At 37.0% G+C, this 26,718-nt stretch overlaps 1 protein-coding gene across 1 annotated transcript; it reads right to left on the reverse strand.

Annotated features, from left to right (window-relative positions):
- Positions 1–470: 470 nt before the first annotated feature.
- LOC113904281 (sentrin-specific protease 8-like) lies at positions 471–1,977 on the reverse strand. Its single transcript, XM_027561236.1, has one exon. The coding sequence runs from the start codon at positions 1,884–1,886 to the stop codon at positions 1,248–1,250; it is 639 nt and encodes a 212-aa protein (XP_027417037.1). The 5' UTR covers positions 1,887–1,977; the 3' UTR covers positions 471–1,247.
- Between the last annotated feature and the right edge of the window lie 24,741 nt (positions 1,978–26,718).

Raw genomic sequence — 26,718 nt, forward strand, 5'->3', positions numbered from 1 at the left:
TTTATGCCAAGACATGTTTGCTTGTTCAAATTCCTTTCCAGTGAAGAATAAGATTATAAACGTAAAGGCAGGGAAATGGAACTCATGATGAAATAAGGTTAGAGAAAGAAACTTAGAGAAAAATTGGCATTAGTTCTTTCTGAAGCTAGAGTTGTGTGTTTATTTAATCATTAACATAGAAAAAAAGAAGTGAAGATTTTAGACAATAATTGGATCAATTGGGAATTTTACAAAATTATTTAAGACAATTATCAGCCGTTTTATCTGTTTTTATATTTCTGCCTGATTTATCAGATTTGACATTCATTATTTACCATAATTTTAAAATTTAAGCTCTGGCCTATATATCTCTTGCCTCAGAGACAGCCTGCACCAATATGCTAAAAAGAAATGATCAAAAATGGATAACTTTAAAAGTAAAAGAATTCTAAAGACTCTATTTTTATTTTTATTTTTTTATTTTTTTTTTGGGAAGGAACAGCATTTCATTTTACTCTTGGTTCCACATTTCAAAAATTACACTGTCTGCATTTTGAATTAAGTGAAAGAGTTAAGAAAGGTCACTTTTTCTCCTTTGTATCTCAAAAATAAATGAACTTTGACTAAGTTTCAGATGCAAAACAAGAGGTCCACCACAGGCATTAATTTTAACAAAGTTATTTAAGATTCCCCCTTTCTTAAAGTGCTCCAGGAATTAGATGGGTGACTATGGGCTAACACCATCTTTATCAAGTATTGGCAAAGGTTATAGCTGGGAAAGCCTTTGCTTATTGAATGGAAGAGGAGGTATCACAGAATTGAGTAACTGATAAAACTTCAATCTTGAATTAGGTTAGGTCTTGATCTGCTTCCAGCTAGTTGATCTCTTGAAATATGTGGGCTGTGCAGTAAGTTTTTGGTTGCTGTATGATTTTCCTCTTGCTTCTAAATTTCACATATTCTCAATTTGTTTTACAGGTCAACCTTTTTTCTTTGGACTAAACCAATGTGGATAAGGGAGCCCAAAAGGGAATTAATCAGTTTTGGTGCATATTTTGAAGACATCGTCACAGAATATATTGCTCTGAAGTTAGGGTTAAAGTGATACTTTGCATTAGGATAATGTGGAGGACAACATTCTCTCAGGAGAAAGTAAGCATTCTAAGCTTTCCTCTCCTAGGCATCTTCCCTCAGGCACTGAGACTGCAGCCATCCAATTCATGGGGACAGGCAGAAAGAGACTTCAAAAGTCAAATATATTTCCACAGCTAATTTTTAGCAAGTCTGGCAATGAGATCTTTCCATTCTTCTCTCTTCTTTGTGATGTATGTAGGAGTGAGTAGCTGCAGTAGTGATTGTGGCTGTTGTCTAAAGAAGTTCTGACACAAGGCCTCAGTGTTACAGATCACATACATCCCACAGTCATAGCTGTTTTGTTGAGCAGGGGCTTTCTCTTCCACAAAGGCCAGTTTGTTTCCTTTTCTGCCTAAGAAAGCCTCTAGTTTCTCTGCTACCTGTTTTGCATGGAATGAGTTACTACTACCGTAAGAATCATAATGAAAAAAGCCATTTTTATCTTGCAGATATACCAACAAGCTCCAGTGGGTTCCCCCAGCTGTGTGGTTGGAATTATCATTGATGGCTAAAAATATAACTCTCTTATTGGGGAGGTCCAAGGGTTCAAGGAACATGGCGATTTCTGCTGGGTTGCCAGTGCACTTGATGAACTGAGTAACTTCGGGGCTGATGAAACAGACGTGGTCAGAGCAGTCATGAAATTGACTGTTGGCAAAGTACTCAAAGGCAAACCCAATAACATGGTCATTGAGCCAGCTTGGAGGATCCAGTAGTGAGACGTCTGATTGCTGCAGTAGACTGTCCATGTAACTCAAGACTACTGGGTCCATCTTGTACTGACCAGGGCTGCTCAGAAATTCCAGAAGCTGCTTCGGGCCTCACCACCCCTACCAGCCTCCAAGCAGCTCTGTACTGGCCGGAAAAGCCAAGACTCTATTTTTAAAAAAGACTTTTATTTAACCCAGATGTCATCAAAATATCTCATGTACTAATAGTTCATACTAAAAGTGGTGTTCTTAGTGGCTCAGCCATAAAGAATCTGCCTGCAATGCAGGAGCCATAGGAGACCCTGGTTTGATCCCTAGGTCTGGAAGATCACCTGGAGGAGGCATAGCAACCCACTCTGGTATTTTTGCCTGGAGAATCCCATTGGCAGAAGAGCCCAAGTCCATAGGGTCGCAAAGAGATGGACATGACTGAAGCAACTTAGCATACAATTGTATTAAAAGTATAAATAATATCTACAAAGGGTAGTGAAACTAAACATATTTGGTAAAATGTAGGGTTGGTATCAAGTAATTATAGAAAGCTACTAAAGCAAAATCTGAATGTTGAGTCCTTGAATGCAGAGATTTTTATCTGTTCACTCATGTATTCCAAGAATCTAGAACAATGTTTGGTCAAAATAGTACTCAGTAAAGGATTATTGTGCAAGTTCCACACAGAATTAGTGTTAAAGGTACCTGACCATTAGCTATTGCAGCAATATTGAAAATCTATATATTCTTATTTATTTCTATAAGTAGATCATCTTTTTAATTCCCCTAAGCTGACAATAAAATTTATGAAGCAATGATTTGCTTCTCTCCTCTTCTTGCTTCCATAATTTCCATTGCATATAAAAAATACTTCATCAGTGTGAAAAGGCTGTAGAAATTTTAGCAGATATTCTTCAGAACAACACTTCCTAACTGTAATTTCTGTACTGATGGAAATATTCTATAAGCTACTTTGTCCAAGACTATGATCACCAGCCATATGTGACTGCCTAGTACTTGAAATATGCTAGTGCAACTGAGAAAGTATATTGTTAGCATCACTAAATTAAAAATAAATTTGGAGTATATTTGCTTAACAACACTGTGTTTGTTTCTATTGCATAGCAAAGTGAATCAGCCATACATATACATACATCTGTTTTCTGGATTTCCTTACCATTTGGGTCACTACAGTGTACTCAGTTCCCTGTGCTATATACAGTAGCTTCTCGTTAATTATCTATTTTATACATAGTATCAGTGGTATATATATGGCAGTCCCAATCTCCCAATTCAACCTGCTCCTCCCCTTTGGTATCTATACATTTGTTCTCCACACTGCGTCTCTGTTTCTGCTTTGTAAATAAGATCACTTATACCAATTTTTTCAGATTCCGTATATATATATATGCATTAATATACAGTATTTGCTTTTCTTTTTCTGACTTGCTCCAGTCTATGTGACAGACTCTAGGTCCATTCACATCTCTGCAAATAACCCAATTTCATTTCTTTTTATGGCTTCCTCTATAATGAATAGTCGGAGAAGGCAATGGCAGCCCACTCCAGTACTCTTGCCTGGAAAATCCCATGGACGGAGGAGCCTGGTACGTTGCCGTCCATGGGGTTGCTGGGAGTCGGACACGACTGAGCGGCTTCACTTTCACTTTTCACTTTCATGCATTGGAGAAGGAAATGGCAACCCACTCCAGTGTTCTTGCCTGGAGAATCCCAGGGACGGGGGAGCCTGGTGGGTTGCCGTCTGTGGGGTCACACAGAGTCAGACACGACTGAAGTGACTCAGCAGCAGCAGCATAATGAATACTATGAAGGTTCCTTTAAAAACTAAAAACAGAACTACCACACGACCCTGCAATTCCACTACTAGTCCCATACCCAGAGAAAACTAAAATTCAAAAAGACTCATATGCCCAAATGTTCATTGCAGCTCTATTTAAAGTGGCCAGGACAAGGAAATATCTTAAATAGATAAAGAAAATGCAGTACATAATATAATTAACTTAAATTAATTTTAATTTAAATAATGTGTCTGAGTTTATAGTATCAGATAGCTCAGCTCTAAATAAATACCCTGAGAAAGATAAGTTGACTTCACTGCTTGTGTTTTTGAAATCCGGTAAATGGGTTGCATGCATGTTAAGTCTCTTCAGTCATGTCTGACTCTTTGCAACCCTATGGACTGTAGTCCACCAGGCTCCTCTGTTGGTGCAACTCTCCAGGCAAGAATACTGGGGTGGGTAGTCATGTCCTCCTCCGTAAAGGTATTATCTTTCTCTTATCTTTTCATTCTTCCTAGATAGATACAAAGAAGATAATTTATACAAAATATTTTTATACAGTGTTTCAGGAAGGTAAGGTTTTCTTCATAACCACTGCTCTCAACACTTCACTCTACTGATATCCTGCAAAAGTATGCTAATTAAATTAAAAGAGATTTAAATATTTAGGCAGAAGTACTAATGGACTCATAACAGCCAGGTATACCATTGCATGTATTATAACTTTTCAAATAGATTTTGGTTATTGAAAACACCAACACTCTTGTTATTTTTTAGTCTCTAAAATCCTCGATTCTTCAAAAATAGCCATAATAAGTAATTACTTCAGTAACTTATATACCAGCCTTTTTCTTATTTAATGGAAAGTTTGGCTCTAGAAAAGAGAATCACAAAAGGTTTAAAAAGAAGGAAAGACCTGCTTTTATTTTTAATGTTCTGTCAATCCTGTTATGTCATACTTATCACTCTGTTCTTATGAGGAACTTTATGACAGTCATTGCCACAGATGATCACAGTTTTAGAGCAAAAGAAAATTGTAATAAGAAAATAGGATTTGTTACAAACAAACTGCCAGTTTTCATTGGACAGATTTAATTATTAGCAGTCACAATAAATAGAATGCATTGTTGAACATTATTGGCTAGTTTCTCCTAGAATTTCATTCACTGGATGGCAAGAATATCATCTTGGACAGAGAAGCTTAAACACTTTTACCTCTATAAGCACAATGCACTGCCAAGAACACTAGGGTAACTTTCTGTTTTTATTAGCCTGGCTTCTCTAACAGGTCCCCATAAATTCTATGCCTTTCCAGGGCCACAAAGAACTGGGAAAGAGATTACTTGCCGAGTTACTGTATCTTTATGCAGACTTTCATGGAGCAGTTAGATGATGATTCCTGAACTGGGCCCACAGTGTAACAACAGCAGAGATGATATTATAGTCAATTTACTATCCAGCTTATAGCCATCAGTAAATTGGACCTATTTTCTGGGGATAAACCTGATTACTTTGAAAGGCAACTAAGAATTTTTCCCTCTCATGTGTGGGATTTCTTTGTATTTTGAAGAGATTTGTGGTTGCTTCTAGTGTAAGCAATATTTCTTACATATACATTCAAATGGTTTTTCTGTATTTTTTTGAACATGACATGTTAACAACTGCTACAGAAGCAAAGAACCACAGTTCCAGACACTGGAACTGTTTCACCTACTGTTTTTTAGTGTTTGATTATGTAATAAAGACTATAAATAATTCTAATATATAAGGCCAGACTTAATGACATTCCTTCCCATTTTCTTTTAGAAAAACCCTTTGCAAGCATCCCTAAATTACATTTTTAGCTATTTTCAGGGTGGTGGGGTGGTGATTGCTTTTCATGTTGTTAAGTGGAAGTCAGAACATTTCTTTTCCTTACAAAATTTGGTCCTTACATTGTTTCTTGGCTTTTGAAGAACCAAAGAAATTCTAAATTAAAGATACTAAAGTCCTTTGGGACTGAGGATGGAATGAGAAACTTGAGGGGAAAGAAAAGGAAAGGAAGAGGAGAGAAAGGAAAAAATATCAGATGGGTGCATTGTGTATGCTTCATAGAATAATTCTGAGTTACTTTAAAAATATAATTGCATTCATCTAAAACATGGCATTATTAGCTCAAAGATCTAGATGACTTGATTTATTTTGTGGCTTGCATTTCAGTGGTTAGGGGAAAAAAAAAAGAAGAAGAAGAAGCATTACCAGTGAATTGAGAATTTTAAAAAATCTATAACCTTATATCAGAAATATAGATATAAGAAAGTCATACTCACCATTTTTTTCTCTTCTAATTCCCACAAGACTTAACAGGAGTGTAATATGTCACCTACTGTGCCACAAAAATAAGTTTCTAACATGGTCCATATTTTTTCCACCCTATCTAAGAATGTTCTCTGTCTCTCTCTTTCTGGTGTGGAATTAATCTCATCAATATTACAACAAAAAGGTAAAGAGAACTCAGGCTGCAATTCTACTGCCGGTTTATACAACAAATAGGCGTTTTCTTAGTGTTGTCAGAAGATTCCTGATTTGATTTCCTACTCTGGGAAACTTGATATGGTTGAGACTAAGAAGAAACTGTTATGGAAGACAAAGATTTCTTAAAAATAAGTATTTGAAAATTTGTTTTCTGTATATATCATTTTACTGTCCTTTCCCATCCCATTAAAGATCCAGAAGAGTCTTTCCTGTAAACAGAAGAAGAATAGGCTGTGGTGTTAGAGACTGAACATTTTAGATTTGGAACAAAAATATAGACAGATAGTAAGGAAAACAGGGAAAAGTTTTGTTTCCTGGTGAAATTTAAACAATCAAAAATAGGAAAAAGAAACACAATGCCTTGCTATATGGCTTGAGTGAAAGATGAATATTTGTCCTGGTAGAGCTGAAATGTTTTTTTTTTTTGAACATCATTTCCTGTATCTTTGACAACAACCTTACTTCCTTAGTCCCCACTTAACTTTCTTGCACTCCCTTTTTATTAAAAAATATATATATCACTGATATATAATTGCTTTACAATATCGTGTTAGTTTCTACTGTATAATGAAGTGAGCCAGCTATAACACTTCTCTCTAAGCCTCCCTCCTCTCTCCCCAGTCCCACCCTCTAGGTCATCACAGAGGAGGGAGCTGAGCTCCCCTGTGTATATAGTAGCTTCCCGCTAGCTAGCTATTTTACACATGGTAGTGTATATATGTCAGTCAGTTCAGTTCAGTTCAGTCGCTCAGTCACATCCAACTCTTTGCGACCCCATGAATCGCAGCACGCCAGGCCTCCCTGTCCATCACCAACTCCTGGAGTTCACTCAGACTCACGTCCATCGAGTCAGTGATGCCATCCAGCCATCTCATCCTCTGTCATTCCCTTCTCCTCCTGCCCCCAATGCCTCCCAGCATCAGAGTCTTTTCCAATGAGTCAACTCTTCGCATGAGGTGGCCAAAGTACTGGAGTTTCACCTTTAGCATCATTCCTTCCAAAGAACACCCAGGGCTGATCTCCTTCAGAATGGACTGGTTGGGTCTCCTTGCAGTCCAAGGGACTCTCAAGAGTCTTCTCCAACACCACAGTTCAAAAGCATCAATTCTTTGGCATTCAGCTTTCTTCACAGTCTAACTCTTACATCCATACATGACCACTGGAAAAACCATAGCCTTGACTAGACGGACCTTTGTTGGCAAAGTAACGTCTCTGCTTTTCAATATGCTATCTAGGTTGGTCATAACTTTTCTTCCAAGGAGTAAGCGTCTTCCAATTTCATGGTTGTAGTCACCATCTGCAGTGATATATGTCAGTACTACTCTTCAATTCATCTCAACCTCCTCTTCCCCCAGCCCCGTGTTCACGTATCAGTTCTCTGCATCTTTCTTCTTGCCCTGCAGACAGGTTTATCTGTACCATTTTTCTAGATTCCATACATATGTGTTAATATATAAAATTTGTTTCCTCTTGTACCTCCTTCTTCCTTCCCTTTCCTCTGCCTCTGCTTTTCTCTTCTAGGTCTCCTCATGGCTATAAATCATACCAATTTCAGATTTTTCTGTAATCATTCTTCACGTTGGAACTTCTGATTGAACTGGATGAAGCTTTATCAGACCTGCACCACTTAGGATCTTTCTCCTTCATCTTTCTCTTATCCCCCCTCTCCTTCCACAGTTGTAGTGATGCTGTCCTGGTCTGAACAGTTTCCCTGAATACCTTTTCCCCTTTCTCTTTCAGAGATGTTTCCCTTGTTAATATCTTGCCCTTATTGGTATCCACTTCCCACAGATCCCAAACAGATAATCAGAAAGTTTTGCTTTTTGCTCCTTTTTTAAGAATGGTTATTAATTTATATTATCATTAAGTAAATTTGGTGGCTTTCCATCTTCCTTATGCTTTAAAATAATTTATATAGCATGAGAAACAAATACTTTAAAACCTTTGGGATTTGTGAATTTTGTTGATCATCATTTGAGCATCCATTTTCCTTCCTTCTATTGTTACATGGGTTTGAAAATTTCACATTTTTTGAATCAATTTTGAAGGTTTATATTTAGCTAGGAAATCACTTATTTCTTCAAGATTGTTCACACTATTTTTATTTCACAATTTATTATTTTCAAAAATCTACTGTTACAGGACCCTTCTTTCATATCTTGCATTTGTGCACATTGGTTTTTGAATTTAAACTGTAATACACTTTGTTTTTAATGCTTAAAAATTACTTTCACTTATTTTTTTCTTTTATTTTTAATTGGAAGGTAATAGCTTTACAATGTTGTGTTAGTTTCTGCTATACAACAACTTGAATCAGCTATAAGTATAAATATATCTCTCCCTCTTGAGCCTCCTTCCCACTTCCCCGTTCCACCCCTCTAGGTCATCAGAGAACACCAGACTGAGCTAACTGTGTTTTATACAGCAACTTTTCACTACCTGTCTAATTTACACATGATGATGTATGCATTTCAATGCTACTCTCTCAATTCATCCCACCCTTTCCTTCCTCCACTGTGTCCACGAGTCTGTTCTTTGCATCTGTATTCCTATTTCTTCCCTGCAAATTGGTTCATCAGTACTATTTTTCTAAATTCCATATATATGCATTAATATACAAAATTTGTTTTTCTCTTTCTGACTTACTTCACTCTGTATATCAGGTTCTAGGTTCATCCACCTCACTTCTAAATTTACTTTTGTCTTTCTGCATTTTTTTCTTTTATTTACTTTTTTATTTTTTCACAGCATATATATTGTTTTATTTATATGATTTACATGTATTAAATACAGACTGCACATCTTTGATTAGCTATTTCTTTTAACAATGTCCAAGTAAGATTTATTTCAGGTGTGCATGACTGGTTCAATTTTCTTTTTTCTATTTATAGTTTTTTGATATGTTTTGGAGGAAAATTGCTTTACAATGTTGTGTTGGTTTCTACGTACTCTGAGAAAGCCACAATTATAAAAAACACATATATCCCAATGTTCATTGTGGAACTATTTACAAAAGCTAGGACATGGAAGCGATCTAGATGTCCACTGACAGATGAATGGATAAAGAGTATACAGTACATATATACAATGGAATATTGCTCAGCAATAAAAAAAATGAATTTGAGTCAGTTCTAGTGAGGTAGATGAACCTAGAACCTGTTATACAGAGTGAAGTAAGTCAGAAAAAGTTATTGTATATTTTCTTAGTTTTTAAACATTTTATTTTATATTGGAGTGTAGATGACCAACAATGTTGACATAGCAAAAGACTCAGCCATGCATGTACATGGACTCATTTTCCCCCAAACTGCCTTCCCATCCAGGTTGCCACATAACACTGAGCAAAGTTCCGTGTGCTGTACAGTAGGACCTTGTTGATTATCCATTTTAAATATAACAGTGGGGATGAACAGGAAAAAAAGGATAGTTAGGGAGTTTAGGATCAACAGGTACACACCTTTATCTTTCTGTTTTTTTAATGTTGCCTTTATTTCTGTAGTATTATGTAAAAAGGTGGGGCTTCCCTGGTGGCTCAGCAGTAAAGAATCTGCCTGCAATGCATGAGCCACAGGTTTTATCCCTGGGTCAGGAAGATCTCCTGGAGGAGGGCATGGCACCCCACTCCAGTATTCTTGCCTGGAAAATTCCATGGACAGAGGAGCCTGACAGGCTTACACTCCACAGGGTCACAAAGAGTCGGACACAACTGAAGTGGCAGCACAGCACAGCATGTATAAAGGTAAAGCTGTGAGATAATATGAACTATGATTTCTGCTTCAGAACAAAAGAGAGCAGATGATTCCCACCCTAAATATTGGAAAAAACAAAATTAGAGGAATGAATCCGTCCTAGGAGGAATTTTAGGTCCAAATTCCAGGGAAAATACAAAGGATGGGGAAAAAGTTTTAAGAGATAAAACCAGAATTCAGAAATTTGACCAAAACACATCAGCTTTTGATCACTTATATTCAACAACAGTTACTATTTCACAAGATTTTGTGCTCAAGCCCACCAGGCTCCTCTGTCCATGGGATTTTTCAGGCAAAAAGAGTGGAGTGGGTTTCCATTTCCTCCTTCAGGCGTTCTTCCCAACCCAGACATGGAACCTAGGTCTCTTGCATTGGCAGGCAAATTCTTTACCACTGAGCCACTTGAGAAACCCATTTCACAAAATTTATGTAGTAATATAGTGAGATATATGAATCCTGTTTAAAAACTTGAATTCTTGTTAGTTCATATAACTAATAACATCATTTAACATGTCTTAAATTCATTATCATGATCTAAAATTTATTTAGCTCATTTAACCAGTCTTAGAAAACAACATTATTTCACTTATTCTTGGGATCTAATGGTAAATTGTTATTTTATTTGTCCTGTGCTTTTGCTAGTAAAATCTATATGACTTATATGGGAAGATTTGAGAAAAGTAAATGAACTGGAAAATGTATTGTGCTTATCTGCTAGTATTTTATAATCCAACAGAATGCATATTTAATGCTACAACAATTTTATTATAAAGGAATTTATTTCCTTGGTGTTTGTTCCACAAATAGGCTTATTTTTGAAATACAATTTCTGTAGCAATGTAAGGAGGCTAATGCTGACATTCATATGATAAAGACAGAGACATCTTATCACTATTTTGGTTTCTGTATCAAAAAAGTAGGAATGGAAATAATTATTCAAGAGCAACAGCTCACCCTTAGCTGGCCTGTGTATTCAAGCTGACTGAAACTTTTGAAGCTATTTCAGACTGAGTCACACTGGGAGATTCTTTGAATTTCCTTGCCCTCCTGGATGCTGCTTTCTTTTCATTTCATTTTTGGTTCTTTATCTGTGCATTTTAATCCATTTGTGAATATTCTCATGTTCTCTTTGTGTAGGCTAGCTGCTCCCTCTGTCTCTCTCTTTAAGCAAATAAATGAGTTGGCTCATAAATTTCATTCTTGGTTAGCACATATTTTCATCAGTCCTGCTGCACAAAATATATATTAAGGAAGATTTACATTTTGAAATTTTGTTCAGCAATTTTATTGTTTCAGATATGATTTATCAAGTGGCAAGGATGTGTTGGGTGTGACAATGCTGTGAGGTGGGAGGTTTTTGAGTAAATAGACAAGGGGTGGATTCTCTGCTCTCTCACCTTCTAGTTCTGTGCCCTACAGCAAGTCAAAGTATTTAAAATTCACTTTCTAAATTTGAGAGAGATTTTAATGACACATTATTTATGGATTTGCTTTGAGAATTAAGACAGAATATAGATAAAGCACTAGCACATCCTGCCTAAAGCAGACAGTTCTCAATTCATTGCAATTATTATTGCTGTTAATACTCATATTGTTCAAATGAAATAACAGGTTAATATATGTCAAGTAATTTATCAAAGTTTACACAACTGATCTGAGATTTTTGCCAAGTATGAATCTCTCTCAGTCTTGGGGAAATAGGACCCCACACTCTCCCCAGAAAAGGGAACAGCAACCCACTTCAGTATTCTTGCCTGGAGAATGCCATGGACAGAGGAGCCTGATAGGGTACAGTCCATGGGGTCACAAAGAGTCAGACACGACTGAGCAGCTAACACTTTCATTTTTTCCCTAAAACCTCACAGTAATTTCTGGATGAGCAGCATAAAGAAAGTGGCATATACAGAGATTGGCATATAGTGCAGTCATGATGTGAGTTCTCCAAACATGGGTTTCTATGAAGAAAGCATTTATTAATGTTTGCACTTGTATGTATACATTTGGAGATAGGAATTAGACACGTCATAGCTCTGAAAACAATATATAAGAATTATTACAAATACTGGATAGACATGTAAGATAAGATCTGAAAAATACTCAGTGGATTTGTGAATTGCAAGCTTACAGGTAACCTTAGTGAAAGTATCTTCAATACAATAGCCCACAAGCACATTGAAGTAAGTTCAGTTATCAGTGAGAGGTGAAGAAGTAAGGGCTGGCAGTATTCAAAACAAGCTCCATGGTGATGAGAAGGAGAGACTAATTTGAGAAAAGTAAATGCACTATTCATAATAGTGGTATGTGCAGATGTCTCCTATTCAGAAAACACAGTGGACTAGTTAAGTGTGTCTATTGCTGTGGAAAAGTGACTCTTTACAGAAACAACGCAGATTCTTCCTGATAGCTACCCATAAGGCTTGCCAAATTAAGGATTAAAAATTAGAGAGAGATCCTATCTTAATTTTGGTATTTAGAATGTCTATCTGTCAGCACACACTCTTAATTCTGAAGATGAGACTCAAAAGAGGGCTTAGCCAGTGCAAAGCTTCTGCAAATGTGCACCCCTACTCCCATTTTTGTTTTTGTTTTTGCTTCTAAATTTCTTTTTCACCACAATCAGTGAAATATTTTAGGGCTCCCCAGGTGGCACTAGTGGTAAAGAACCCGCCTCCAAAACCGGGAGACATAAGAGACACAGGTTTGATCCCTGGGTCAGAAGATTCCCTGGAGGAGGAAATGGCAACCCATTCCAGTATCCTTGCCTGGGGAACCCCATGGACAGAGGAACCTGGGGGCTACAGTCCATAGGGTCACACACAGTCAGACACAACTGAAGTGACTTAGCATAAGAAATTATTTTAGCATATGCTTTTAATATAGGTTTTTTTTCCTTCATCTTTTTTAAAAATTTATTTTTAATTGGAGGATAATCGCTTTACAATGTTGTGGCTGATTCACATTGTGCCATTTTTTAAAATCCATTTTTGGGATTTCACTGGTGGTTCAGTGGCTAAAACTCCTAATACAAGAGGCCTGGGTTCAATTCCTGGACAGAGAACTAGATCCTTCATGACACGACTAAGAGCTCACATGCCACAACCTAAGATTCCATGTACCACAACTAAAAAAGATCCCATATATCACAACTAAAAAAAATAAATTCTGCATGCCACAACAAAGATGCCACATTTGTGGCAGCAAAGATCCTTTGTGCCACAGCTAAGACCTGGTGAAGCCAAATAAATAAATAAATCTTTAAAAAAGTAAAAATCAATTTTATAATTAATTGTGTCATAGCAATAAAAAGTAAGATACTTTTCTATACAATGTATGAATTGCATACAAATTTATAACTGTAAAAAAATTTAATTGGAGGGTAATTGCTTTACTATATTCTGCTGGTTTCTGCCATACAATAACATGAAAAAAATTATAATTTATGATTTAAATGAATTATGCTTTCTTTTCCCATTGAAGACATTATGATACTTAAGTGATTTAGTTTAAATATTCTGACCTACATAGCCAGTAACTTTTTTTAATAAGTGAGATAAAGTATTTATGCTAACTCTATTTTCTTTAACCATTTGTTCTTTTACAAAGTCTGCATTTTACTCCTGCTGAAAGTGATATATTTAGATAGGATGCCCAGGCAACCGAGGAACACTGGGAAGAGTCTAACACTGAGAACCAGAAAAAGGAAACTTGATCAAATAACTTACAAAAAAATCATTTATATTACTGAAAAACATGTCTTGATGTTGTGGGGGAAATGAATTAGTTGATATCCTACTTTTTATTGCTATAACACCAAATTTCTTTTGAATTTTTTATTAACCTGATTTGGTTTCATATCTGGTAGAAGAGTCATTTACTACACAAGATGACATTAGAAAAAGGTTATATTTTCTCCCAACTTACCGTTAGTGATTACAACTTCTGCTTGTATCTTTATCAGTTTGTATGGGGATAGTCCCCCTGGGGCCTTGGAGTGCACTATAAATCTCTCTAAAGTATAATTTCACTCTTGGTATATATAATTCAATGATTTCATTCAAATCACTGTGAATGAGATACAGGACCAAACCCCAAGTAACTAGTGGTAAGTCAATACAGAAAAATGGGAAGGGGAAAAAAAAACCCCAGAAAACAATATTCTTACTCTTATTCCCAACCCTTTGATAATGCTAAATTATTTCTTGAGTAAATAGTTCTAATTGAATTAGGACTCCATGCACCCTCTATTGGGCTTCCCTGTGGCTCAGATGGTAAAGAATCTGCCTGCAATGCAGGATACCCGGGTTTGCTCCCTGGGTCGGTAAGATCCCCTGGAGAAGGAAATGGCAACCCCCTCCAGTATTTTTACCTGGAGAATTCCATGAACTGAGGAGCCGGACGGGCTACAGTACATAGAGTTGCAAAGAGTCTGCACTCGTTATTGAAAATTCTGTTAAAAAATGTAACAATTTCCAAAATTTTCTACATATCTGATCAACTTGCAGGATTCTGTTCTTCCAGATAGAGAAGAATATTTTCCAGTTTTCAAAGAACTGTTTCCATTTTTGCCTAGTCTAAAATAGTCTCTTCTGGTGATCATTCAAGGGTTTTTCTCTTGCAGTTTTACTTTGTCAGAGGATGTTGCATACTAGGAAAAGCATCATATCCTCCAGGTGTAGTGGTCTGGTACGGTAGTCATGCTGTGCCTCAAGTCCTTGGGGCGGCTTCCAGTGACCTACAAGCTTGCCTCGGTCAACTGGATCCTCTTTGCTTAATGAGACCTTAATTTGTCTCTCCCTCATTCTCCCAGTCCTTTGAGAATGACTCTGACATCAGGTTTGTTTGTTTGCTTTTTTTTAATTTTCTTTTTGTTTCTCTCCGTGGCCCTCCTCACAATGAAGCAGCACTTGCTGTAGCAGAATTTAGCACTTATGGATTTCCGATGTTGTGCAAGTAGGCGTAGAAAATAGGCAACTCTCACAGATGTAAAAAAACAAACTTATGGTTACCAAAGGGGAAAGTGAGGGGTAGAGAGGGATAAATAGGGATATTGGGATTTACATATACCCACTACAAAATAGATAACTAATAAGGACCTACTGTATAGCACAGGGAGCTCAGAATTCTGTAACGACTTACATGGGAAAAGAACCTTAAAAAAAGTGGATATATGTGTTGTATAACTGACTCACTTTGCTGTATACCGGAAACTAAAAGCATTGTAAATCAACTGTACTCCAATAAATTGTTTTAAAGGATAAAAAATGTATAGAACATCAAAATAAATGTTTAAAAATAAACAGCATGGCAGTGCACAGAAAGACAGTTGAGTGGGTTTGCCTGGCTGTCACATAAATGTCAACACTAACTTTGGGTCCTAAAATAAGTGTTTTTGATATTGTCACAAAAAAATAGAAAACTGACTCAGTCTACAAATTTAGTTACCTATCTCCGTCATTTCTGTGGCTTCCTAGTTACCACTAATGATAAAGAACTCACCTGCCAATACAGGAGACACAAGAGATGTTGGTTTGATTCTTGGATGGGGAAGATCCCCTGGAGGTGGGCATGGCAAGCAACTCCAGTATTCTTGCCTGGGAAATCCCATGGACAGAAGAACCCGGCAGGATACAATCCACTGAATGGACTTAGCACACACAAATGCTTGGCCATTTCTACTCCTTAGCAATGGTTCTATGGTGGACACAAAGGAGTTCTCTAAAGTGTTTATGATTCTTTAGGTTGACTCTAGGATTCCCATGTTTGGATAATTTTGCCATCACTCCTTTCAATATCAATCTAAGGTTGAGAAGTGGGGTCCACAGGAATGAAGACCCCTGCATCCCATCTCTTCTCCTTCTCAACTTCTTTCTCTCCTTCTTCCCTGCCCCTTTACTCCATGATCTGTTCTACTATTTTTCTTGTTATGTTGATATATAATTCCCCCTCCTCCTCCATCTTGAATATTCTTCCTCAATACTTCCTATCTCTTTAAAGACCGGCTTTCATCACTATGATTCTCAAATTAAGTAAGTTTAGCTGTGCTGGTACATGAAGACAAAAGGAAATGATTTGGTTTCATTGGTACTGAGTTTAAAGTAGTATTTTTTGGGGGGATGAAAGAATTGTTCTATTTCTGAAATTGACTCAAGACTATATAAAAGTAGAGGGTATTTTGTAACTCATTTTTCTTTCATTCAGATTCATTTTTTAATAAAAATCTGTTTTTATCATTATTGCTATCAACTCATGAACTATTGATGTTATTTCAATCATTTCTTGAGAACTTTATTTTCATGTTTCTGTAAAAGTTCTGTAAAAGAACTATAAAAGTTCATAAAGAAATATCATTGTCTTTAAAACTAAAGAGTTAATTTGCATTTAGATAATTCCACTTGTTTTCTATATCTCTAAGCTGTCTTATTTTCTAATATTTGTATTTTATATTTCTTTCTGGAGATTATTGGTGAATTTCTAGTTTCAAACATGCCGGTTTATTTTTACTCAAAATAGGGCCAAGCCTTTTTGCAAATCATCCACGAAGGTTCTTCTATGTTGCAAAATGATTCCTTTGATTATAACTACACCACAATCTCATTTCTGTTTATATTTCTTGAATTTATAACTTTAAGTTTCCAGGGCTCAGGTCTTGAACCTATTATTATCCTCCCTGCTCAAGTACATGCTTTTGGTGATCTCACCCTGCTGCTGCTGCTGCTGCTGCTGCTAAATCGCTTCAGTCGTGTCCGACTCTGTGCGACCCCAGAGACGGCAGCCCTCAAGGCTCCCCCGTCCTTGGGATTCTCCAGGCAAGAACACTGGAGTGGGTTGCCATTTCCTTCTCCAATGCATGAAAGTGAGAAGGGAAAGTGAAGTCCCTCAGTCGTGTCTGACTCTTAGCGACCCCATGGACTGCAGCCCACCAGGCTCCTCTGTCCATGCGATTTTCCAGGCAAGAGTACTGGAGTGGGGTGCCATTGGCTTCTCCGTGATCTCACTTTAGAAGGAGGGAAAGGGCAAAAGTCGGTTTTGGACACGTTACATCTGTGATAATAGTACTCATTAATTATAAGTGTTAAAAGAGTAACAGGAGAGAAGTTTAGGAAAGAAGTCAGTAATATAGAATTTATTAGTGCAACAAATTATACTATTATAATAAATAAATAATATAGAACAATATAGAATTTATGCTTAATAGTATTTAAGCATAAATGATCTCACCCTACTTATGCTTAAACACTATTAAGCATAAATTCTATATTATTTATTTATTATAATAGTATAATTTGTTGCACTAATAAATTCTATATTACTGACTTCTTTCCTAAACTTCTCTCCTGTTACTCTTTTAACACTTATAATTAATGAGTACTATTATCGCAGATGTAACATGTCCAAAACCGACTTTTGCCCTTTCCCTCCTTCTAAAGTGTTCTGCACTTCAATAAGTAGCAACCTCATTCTCCCAGTTGCTTTTGCCCCAAACCATGAAATGATCCTGGCTACTTCTTTTTTTTTTTTTTCTCATGTGCTATTGTGCATCAGCAAACACTATAATATCTAAACTTCAAAATATATTCAGAATCTAATCTCTCCTTACCTACTCCATTGCTAATGCCCAAGGCTGAATCTTCAGTCTTGGCTGAATGTCTAGATTATTTTTAATAACTTTGTAACTGTTCCTTCTACTTTCTTTCATTTTCCCCAGTTATCTAACAGGACAGCTAGAATCATCTTACTCTACAATGTGTCATTTCTCTATTCAAAATTCGTTAGTCATTACAATGGCTCATAAGAGATACAGGACTGCTTTCCTTACTTCTCTGACTTATTTTTTAAAACCTTCTTTCAATCTGCTCTGACCATGCTGCTCTCTTTGCTGTGTGTGCCTGTCACAAGTTAGACATAAACAGCTTGTAAGCTCACTCCTGCATTCTTTAAGTCCTTAAATGTGACCTTCTCAGTGAAAAATTCCAAGACAGTCCTATTTTCAAGTGCAAATAGATCTCCACATCCTTATCCTCCATGTCTACTTTACTTTTTTCTTCATGGAACCAAGCATTATCTAACTTTATGGATAGGTTATAGATAGATAGATGATAGATAGATAGATAGGGAATAAGGATATTTATTTTATTGAATTTCTCTCCTTTTCAGACTTTAAAGTCCTTTAGGGCAGGGATTTTTGCCTATATTTTTCCACTGCCAAATCCCCAATGTTGTAAGCAGTGTTTATAATATGCATCCAGTAAGTGTTGATGAGTGAATAATTCAGTAAGTGAATGAATACTTGGTACATAAAAAAAGTAATGCTTCCTTTGCATTTTCTTCTCATTATCTGAACTTACCATAACTTGCTGTTTCTTAAAATTATTTTCTTGAGTAGTTTTTAGAAACTCTATTGCGTATAGATTTTCTGTTCATTTGTTCTTTACATGAGCTATTTAGATATTATTTTCTAAAGGAATTAAAAATGACTAATTATTAAATCATTATATTAAATGATTTTGAGGTCCTTGTTTATATAATTTTCTTTCAATAAAATTAGTTAGATCTACTAAACTCATGGATCAAATGAGTCAAAGATGAATCAAGTTTCAAAAATAAACATACAGAAATTGTGCTTCATAGTTTATAGATATATCACTGAAAACTTCAATTTATGTTGAATAGCTCCAAGAGAGAAAAAAAAGAAAAAAAAAAAAAAAACTGACTCAACTAAATGGGAAATTTTTGTGTTGTTTGGATCTGTTCTTCCTGTGTAGATATAAACATCAAGCCACTTTTTCCATGTTTTGTTTTTATCACCATCACATTACCCTCCACTAATGACAAGCAAATCAGCAAATAAAGGATCTGCAACAAGACTGTAGATTTTTCACACAATGTTCTTACCATTGGATTGAATTCAGAATTTATTCCTTTCCCCACAGAAACTGTGAAGCATAATACTTGTCAATTTTCTTAAATGTTTATAAGCATCCTACAGGCTTGCCAATCCTTATCTTGTAGCAGAATCTTTCTTGCTTAGACATTGTTAGTACTAGCAAAGGGAACGAAGGGAGCCAAGATACTAATCCATGTGCTTCATCTTCCTTTTATGATTTCTTACCTAATCTTTTCCTGCAGGACAAAATAATTTTAAAAGTTAGAAATTCATAATGAAGAGTAATTTTTTAAACAAAAGATGCTTTTCAGTTGATTTATAAAATTATTTTTCCTAAAACGTTTGTTGTGTTAGGCATCATTCCAATATTAGTTTTCTCAACATTAGGGAGATCTGAAGTTATAAGTTTTACTGTATAAAAACTAGGTTAAGGATATTCTAATTGGTCTTAATAGGCATTATATACAAGTAATGCATCCAGTAAGCTTGCTTTTTTTCATCCTTTGTGTGAAAAATAAAATTCTTATCTAAAAGCATTTTAACTAAGCCTGCACTTCTATTGAGACACTAGTACATCATTTAATTTCAAATTTTATATTGATTTACAAACTATTTCTGAGCTAGCAATACTAATGAAAAGTAGCATGTATTCAATACAGGTGTTTTTAATACAAGGTGTTTTTGAAGGAAATTTCCCAAACCACAATATTCTTGACCACCCAAGATGACGATATAACTAGTTATTCATACCTGACCCCTTACCATACTGCATAGCAGGTTTCCCATAACACTGTTTTTGAATGAGCAACTAGAGAATTATATTGAGACTAAATAAAAAATGAATAGACGACCATCAACAATTAGTCTACCATGGCGGAAATAAATTTTTCCTTTGCTCATTGTTGGGCCACATCCTAAAAGTGTGTTAAGCCTAGTGAAATTGAAATATGCCCTAAGAGACCACAGAACACTTGATGAGAGGCAGTGGAGTTACCCATGTGTGAAATTTTGAGAAATTTTTCAGATTTTATAGTTTCCCATAGAAAACAATAAAGTTCTTATTAAAGACCAAATGTTTAGATGGAAGGCAAGCAAGAGTTGTCTCTTTTATTCCCAAGATAGCTGTGCTGAGAGCAAGGTATTAAAGACGTTCTCTGGGTCCTTGGTAATCCCTTAAGAATAAGGGCTCCCGTGAGGGTGTCTCTCACATGCTGCCTTATCTTTCCAGCCCCGGTGCACAACAGAGGGGTATGCAGCACATGATGGTAATCCCTCCTTTCTGGAGATCCTTCTTGTTGAGTTTGTATCCCTATTAGAAGCAAAGTAAAAGAGAATAAAGCCACTCTGTCTGAATACCTTGGTATTTAGCTGTTCCATTTCCTTGAACAAGATTTGACCAAGGCACATGAAATCAAAGCAACAAAGCAGAACAGGACCACAAGTAAAACAAAGTTCATATAAGTAATGTAAGCTAATATCACTATCTTTGAAACAAAACAAAAATATACATTTCTCAATTTCAATTTCATGCACTAATGTCACATACTATATTACTTGGGACTTTATAGAGAGATTTGTATATATCTGTGTACATTTGAATACCTGGTCTCTTTCCTCTAAGAATTTACAATGTTAGCTGGAGCAGGAGAGAGAGAGAATGTTAAAGAGAAATATTAAAAATAGAGACAGAGAAAGGGAGAGAGTGCCATATATCACATATACAATCAGTGGAACAAATGAAAAAAAGACAGTGAGAGAGATCAAAATGTTGTTTTATCTTAAAAAAAAAAGTGTCTAGTGAGATATGAAGCCCCAAAATGCTAATTTGCATTATTAAATTAAAATTGTCTTCTATTACTTTCTCTCTCTTTTCTTTTTCTCTCCCTCTTGTTTCTTTTGTACTCTGTCTTTCATATGGACACAGAGCAGTAGATTAGTATTTTCTTCCCAAGATTTACAGAAAGAAAATAAAAATTTGAAAAGTATTCAAATTGTCAAATTGGAATTTAAAAGTTATCAAAATTTTGGAAAACATACCTATGTGGGAAAGTTCAAAGATCAGATACTTATCATAGAAATGTAGGAAAGATGAGGAGTAATTTCACAGTTTCCAGACTAGTTCATTTTAGGTTGAAAGTAAAAGTGAAAGTCTCTCAGTCATAACTGACTCTTTGCCACTCCATGGAATTCTCCAGGCCAGAATACTGGAGTGGGTTCAGTTCAGTTCAGTTCAGTTGCTCAGTCCTGTCTGACTGCGACCCCATGGACTGCAGCACGCCAGGCCTCCCTGTCCATCAGTTCAGTTCAGTCCCTCAGTCGTGTCCGACTTTTTGAGACCCCATGAATTGCAGCACCCCAGGCCTCCCTGTCAGGAGTTCACTCAAACTCACATCCATCGAGTCAGTGATGCCATCCAGTCATCTCATCCTCTGTCGTTCCCTTCTCCTCCTGCCCCCAATCCCTCCCAGCATCAGAGTCTTTTCAAATGAATCAGTTCTTCACATCAGGTGGCCAAAGTACTGGAGTTTCAGCTTCAACATCAGTCCCACCAATGAATATTTAGGATGGATTTCCTTAAGAATGGACTAGTTGGATCTCCTTGCAGTCCAAGAGACTCTCAAAAGTCTCCAACACCTCAGTTCAAAATCATCAATTCTTTAGTGCTCAGCTTTCTTTATAGTCCAACTCTCACATCCTTACATGACTACTAGAAAAACCATAGCCTTGACTAGATGGACCTTTGTTGGCAAAATAATATCTCTGCCTTTTAATATGCTGTCTAGGTTGGTCATAAGTTTTCTTCCAAGGAGCAAGCATCTTTTAATTTCATGGCTGCAGTCACCATCTGCAGTGATTTTGGAGCCCCAGAAAATAGGCTGCCACTGTGTCCAATGTTTCCCCATCTATTTGCCATGAAGTGATGAGACCTGATGCCATGATCTTAGTTTTCTGAATGTTGAACTTTAAGCCAACTTTTTCACTGTCCTCTTTTTATCAAGAGGACACTTTAATCAAGAGGCTCTTTAATTGTTCTTTGCTTTCTGCCATAAGGGTGGTGTCATCTGCATATCTGAGGTTATTGATATTTCTCCTGGCAATTTTGATTCCAGCTTGTGCTTCTTCCAGGCCAGTGTTTCTCATGATGTACTCTGCATATAAGTTAAATAAGCAGGGTGACAATACACGGCCTTGATGTACTCCTTTTCCTATTTGGAACCAGTCTGTTGTTCCAGGTCCAGTTCTAACTGTGCCATTCCCTTCTCCAGGGGATTTTCTCAGCCCAGGGATGGAACCCAGGTCTCCCACATTGCAGGGAGATTCTTAATCAGCTGAGCCACCAGGGAAGCCAAAGAATAGTGAGTGGATCATCTATCCTGTGTTAGTGGTTAAGTTATCATTTTCTCTATTTTGGTGTGTCATAACAAAGGAAAACATCTAAATATTTTGATAGTTCTGGGTAGGAAGATGAGACATTCATCTTTTTTTAAATATAAAAACTCACTGTCTTTTGCATGAAAAGATATATACAAGAGTTCTCCCTTTTTATTCCTCTGTATTTCTCCCTGTTATTGTGTTCTTTCTCTATTTTCCTCCTTTGCATTCTAGGAATTGGCTATTTGGCATATATATGGAAAATCTCATGGACAGAGGAGCTTAGCAGGCTACAGTCCAAAAGGTCACAAATAGTCAGACACAATTAAACAAGCAACCTATATATATATAGGTTGCTTGTTTAATATATATATATATATATATATTAATATATATATTAATTATATATATTTTATTTATATTTATATTTTTATATTTATATTTATATATATATTTTATATATTTATATATAATAGTATATATATATATTAATTAATATATATATAATATAATATATAATATATTAATATATATATATATATTGCTTGCTGGCTCAATTGTGTCTGACTCTTTGCGACCCTTTGGGCTGTAGGTAGCCAGGCTCCTCTGTCTACCAGATTTTCCAGGCAAGAATACTGGAATGGGTTAATATTTCCTCCTCCAGAGGATCTTCCTGACCCAAGGATCAAACCCACATCTCTGTTGTCTCCTGCATTTCAGACAGATTCTTTTTGTGTTGAGCCATCAGGAAAATCCTATATATGCTATACTTAGTCACTCAGTTGGACTTAGTTGCTGAGTAATGTCCAACTCTTTATGACTCTATGGATTGTAGTCCACCAGGCTCCTCTGTCCATAGGGATTCTCCAGGTAAGAATACTGGAGTGGGTTATCTTGCTCTCCTCCAGGGGGTCTTTCCAACCCAGGGATTGAACTCAGGTTTCCCCCACTGTGGGCAGATTCTTTACTGTCTAAGTCGCCAGGGAAGCCAAGAATACTAAAGTAGGTTGCCATGCCCTCTCCAGGAGATCTTCCCAATGTAGGAATCAAACTGGGGTCTCCTGCATTGAAGGCAGATTCTTTACCAGATGAGCTAGGTGTGTGTGTGTATGTGTGTTTATGTGTGTGTGTGTGTGCTGTGCTTAGTTGCTAGTTGCTCAGTCATGTCCGACTCTTTGTGACTCCATGGATTGTAGCCCACTGGGCTCCTCTGTTCATGGGGATTCTCCAGGCACGAATGCTGGAGTGGGTTGCCATGCCCTCCTTTAGGGATCGATCTACCTGGCTGTCTGTCTATTTCTATATAAATTATCTATGGTAATCCAGCTTTGACAAAAGAACAATTTTTCCATCAATGATGATAGCCCACCAAAAAGCAGATGAGTCTTTAATGAGCAGGGTCACAGGATGCAGCTAGAAATGAGAAGCCAAGGTGCAGGGGGCAGAAGGAGTTGGTCCTGAATCAAGAGTTGGTCCCTGAGGGGAAGGCATTTCTCGTGTGTGCACAATGCAGACAAGGAGACAAGGAGAACTCCTTGCAAGCCTGGTAGCCTATTTGATCATGATAGTCACCAAGCAAAAGCCTTTCGGTGAGTGGAATAGGACTTCATCCTCTCCTAGAGATTTCAAAGACGCTTTCCTTGCTTTAAAGATTTGTTTTTCTCTGGTCTCTATTGGTTCTTAGGGAGATTTTTGCCTTTCCTATGCCATCTTCTTTTTACCACCCTACACTGGGCAACTGAGGTGAGGTCTGCAGTGCTTACCAGAACAACAGCAATATTGTACTGGGCAGGGTAGAAATCTCAGAGTTCACTGTGAAGAAATGGAAAGCATTATGTTAATATTCACATAATAAGATAAACTACTAAGGATGCCCCAACGACAGCTCCTCTTATGCAAATTTTTCATGTAAAAAATCAAACTCATACATGGAAGCATAAATTTAACACATTTCAACTCTCCTTCAACTCTGCGAAATTTTATGGAAATGAATTCTCAACAAGGATTATGCATTAGAAATAGTCAATGTCATCCAAGTCACCTAAAATGAAGCATTTGTCTATGATAATACAGAAAAACTTTCTTCTCTAAATCTACTAAAGGAAAATTCTGTTTCCTCTATTCAAAGCACTTCTGGTGCCGGATGTTGGATTTTCCACATCAAATATACATCCAGTTTTCAGCAGACACAACTAGATGGAATTCTGAGATAACTAATGGAGTTAGTGCAGACACCGCATGTTCAGGGTTCAGTCCCTCAAGACTGCTATGCCTGCCCATTTCAGATGCCAAATTCAAGGTCCACCCTCTCACCTATACTCTGACCAACCAATGGGCTATAAACTGTGATTCCCCCCTCCTCAGGTTTGACAGTTTTCTAGAACAGCTCACAAAACTCAAGAAAGCACTTTACTTGCTGTTATCTTAGTGGCTCGGTTGGTAAAGAGTCTGCCTGCAATGCAGGAGACCTGGGTTTAATCCCTGGGTTGGGAAGATCCCCTGGATAAGGGACTGGCAGCCCACTCCATTAGTCTTGCATGGAGAATTCCATGGAAAGAGGAGCTGGCCAGGCAACAGACCATGGGGTCGCAAAGAGTCAGACACAACTGTGCGACTTTCACTTTTTCCACTTTTTTTTGCCCACTTATTATAATATACACAACTCAGGAGAAGCCAGATTGAAAGATGCATAGGACAAAATATGAGAGAAAGGGAACCAGGCTTCCATTCCCTCACCAGATGTGTAAATCTCCCAGCATCACCACGTATTCACCAACCTAGAGGCTTTAGTATGTAGACATGATTGACTCCATGGAAGAGGGCATGGCAGCCCATGAGAATCCATGGACAGAGGAGCCTGGTGGCCTACATTTCATAAGGTCACAAAGAGTTGGACACGACTGAAACGACTTAGCACACGCATGCATCACAGATGAGTATGAAATATGTGAGACTGTTGGGTTGACTGCTTTGGCAAGTCATTGCAAAACATTTCCTTAATCCACTAAACTTCAAAAGAATTATAATGTCTCTACTCCCTCATTTTCCTACCAAACTCTTTGAATACTCTTTGTTCTCTTATATTTGTAATAAGTAATCATGGATTCAGAGAGAGAGAGGGGGCAGCATGAGAAATGTAAGTGGGTCTAAAATGTCAATTATAAGCCATGGGGATATGTCTGAATAGCAAGGCAAGCCTGGAAATAAGGCTATTTGCATTTTCATCACAACTCTGTCGCCAACTATACAGATGTATGCAACTTGAAGACACTTTCCCTAATAGTGAAATAAAGAGATACAGCACATTCTGTTCTTTGCAAATGTTTTTATGATAGTGCTTAAGTATTAATTATATATATATATTTTATTTATTCCTGAAATATAAGAAGTATTTTCATTCCATTTTACTGATGATGAAACTGAGATTCTCAGAGTGAGATTAATTATTCTTGTGCACTGAGTTGTGTCCCCAAGGTATATGTTAAAGTGTTAATCTCTGATATTTGTGAATGTATACTGATAATTGTGTCTTTGCTGATGTAATTGAGTTAAGATGAGATCATATTGGATTAAGTTGGCTTCAAATTCAATATGAGAGTGTCTTTATAAGCAAAGGAAACATACATATACACACAAACAGAATGCCACGTTAAGGTGGAGGCAGGAGGTAGAGTGATGAGTCTACATATAAAAGAACATTGAGGGATTTGGGGCAATAATCAAAAGCTAGGAGAGAGACTTGAACAGCCTCTTTATTGGAGACTCCAGAAGGAATCAACACTGCTGACACCTGATTTCAGACTTCTATCTTCCAGCACCGTGACAGAATAAATTTCTGTTGTTATAAGCTACCAGTTGGGCTTCCCAGGTAGCACAGTGGTAAAGAACTCACCTGCCATTGAAGGAGATTCAAGAAACACAGGTTTGGTCCCTGGATCAGGAAGATCCCCTGCAGTAGGAAATGGCAACCCACTCCAGTATTCCTGTCAGGAGAATCCCATGGACAGAGGACCCTGGCATGCTATAGTCCATGGGGTCACAGAGTCGGACACAATTTGGTGACTAAACAATAACAAAGGTGCCAGTTCACAGTACTTTGTTAATATCAGCTCTAGGAAACTTATAGTTATCAAATTAACAGCAAACCTGAAGTTTGAGTTTTCCATAGTGCCTTACTGATTACCAGAGTGATAATGAAGTGAAAATGAGTAACACAGTTTTGAATGCTAGCTTTGTAAATATTTCTAGTGTTGAACACAAAGAAGGTCCTCAGTTCTCCTTGGGCTTCCCTTGTGGCTCAGCTGATAAAGAATACTCCTGCAATGTGGGAGACCTGGGTTTGACCCCTGGGTTGGAAGGATGCCCTGGAGATGGGAAAGGCTACCCACTCCAGTATTCTGGCCTAGAGAATTGCATGGACTATATAGTCCATGGGATCTCAAAGACATGGACATGACTGAGCATCTTTCACTTTCAGCTATACTTAAGCTACTAAACTTCAAAAGAATTTTAGTGTTTACACTCCTTCATTTAGATTAAATGACTTTCTATACTACATATTAAGTTGAAAAGAAGAAACTTCTGAG

This window comes from Bos indicus x Bos taurus, chromosome 14 (assembly GCF_003369695.1).
Source record: "Bos indicus x Bos taurus breed Angus x Brahman F1 hybrid chromosome 14, Bos_hybrid_MaternalHap_v2.0, whole genome shotgun sequence".
NCBI classification, from domain to species: domain Eukaryota; kingdom Metazoa; phylum Chordata; class Mammalia; order Artiodactyla; family Bovidae; genus Bos; species Bos indicus x Bos taurus.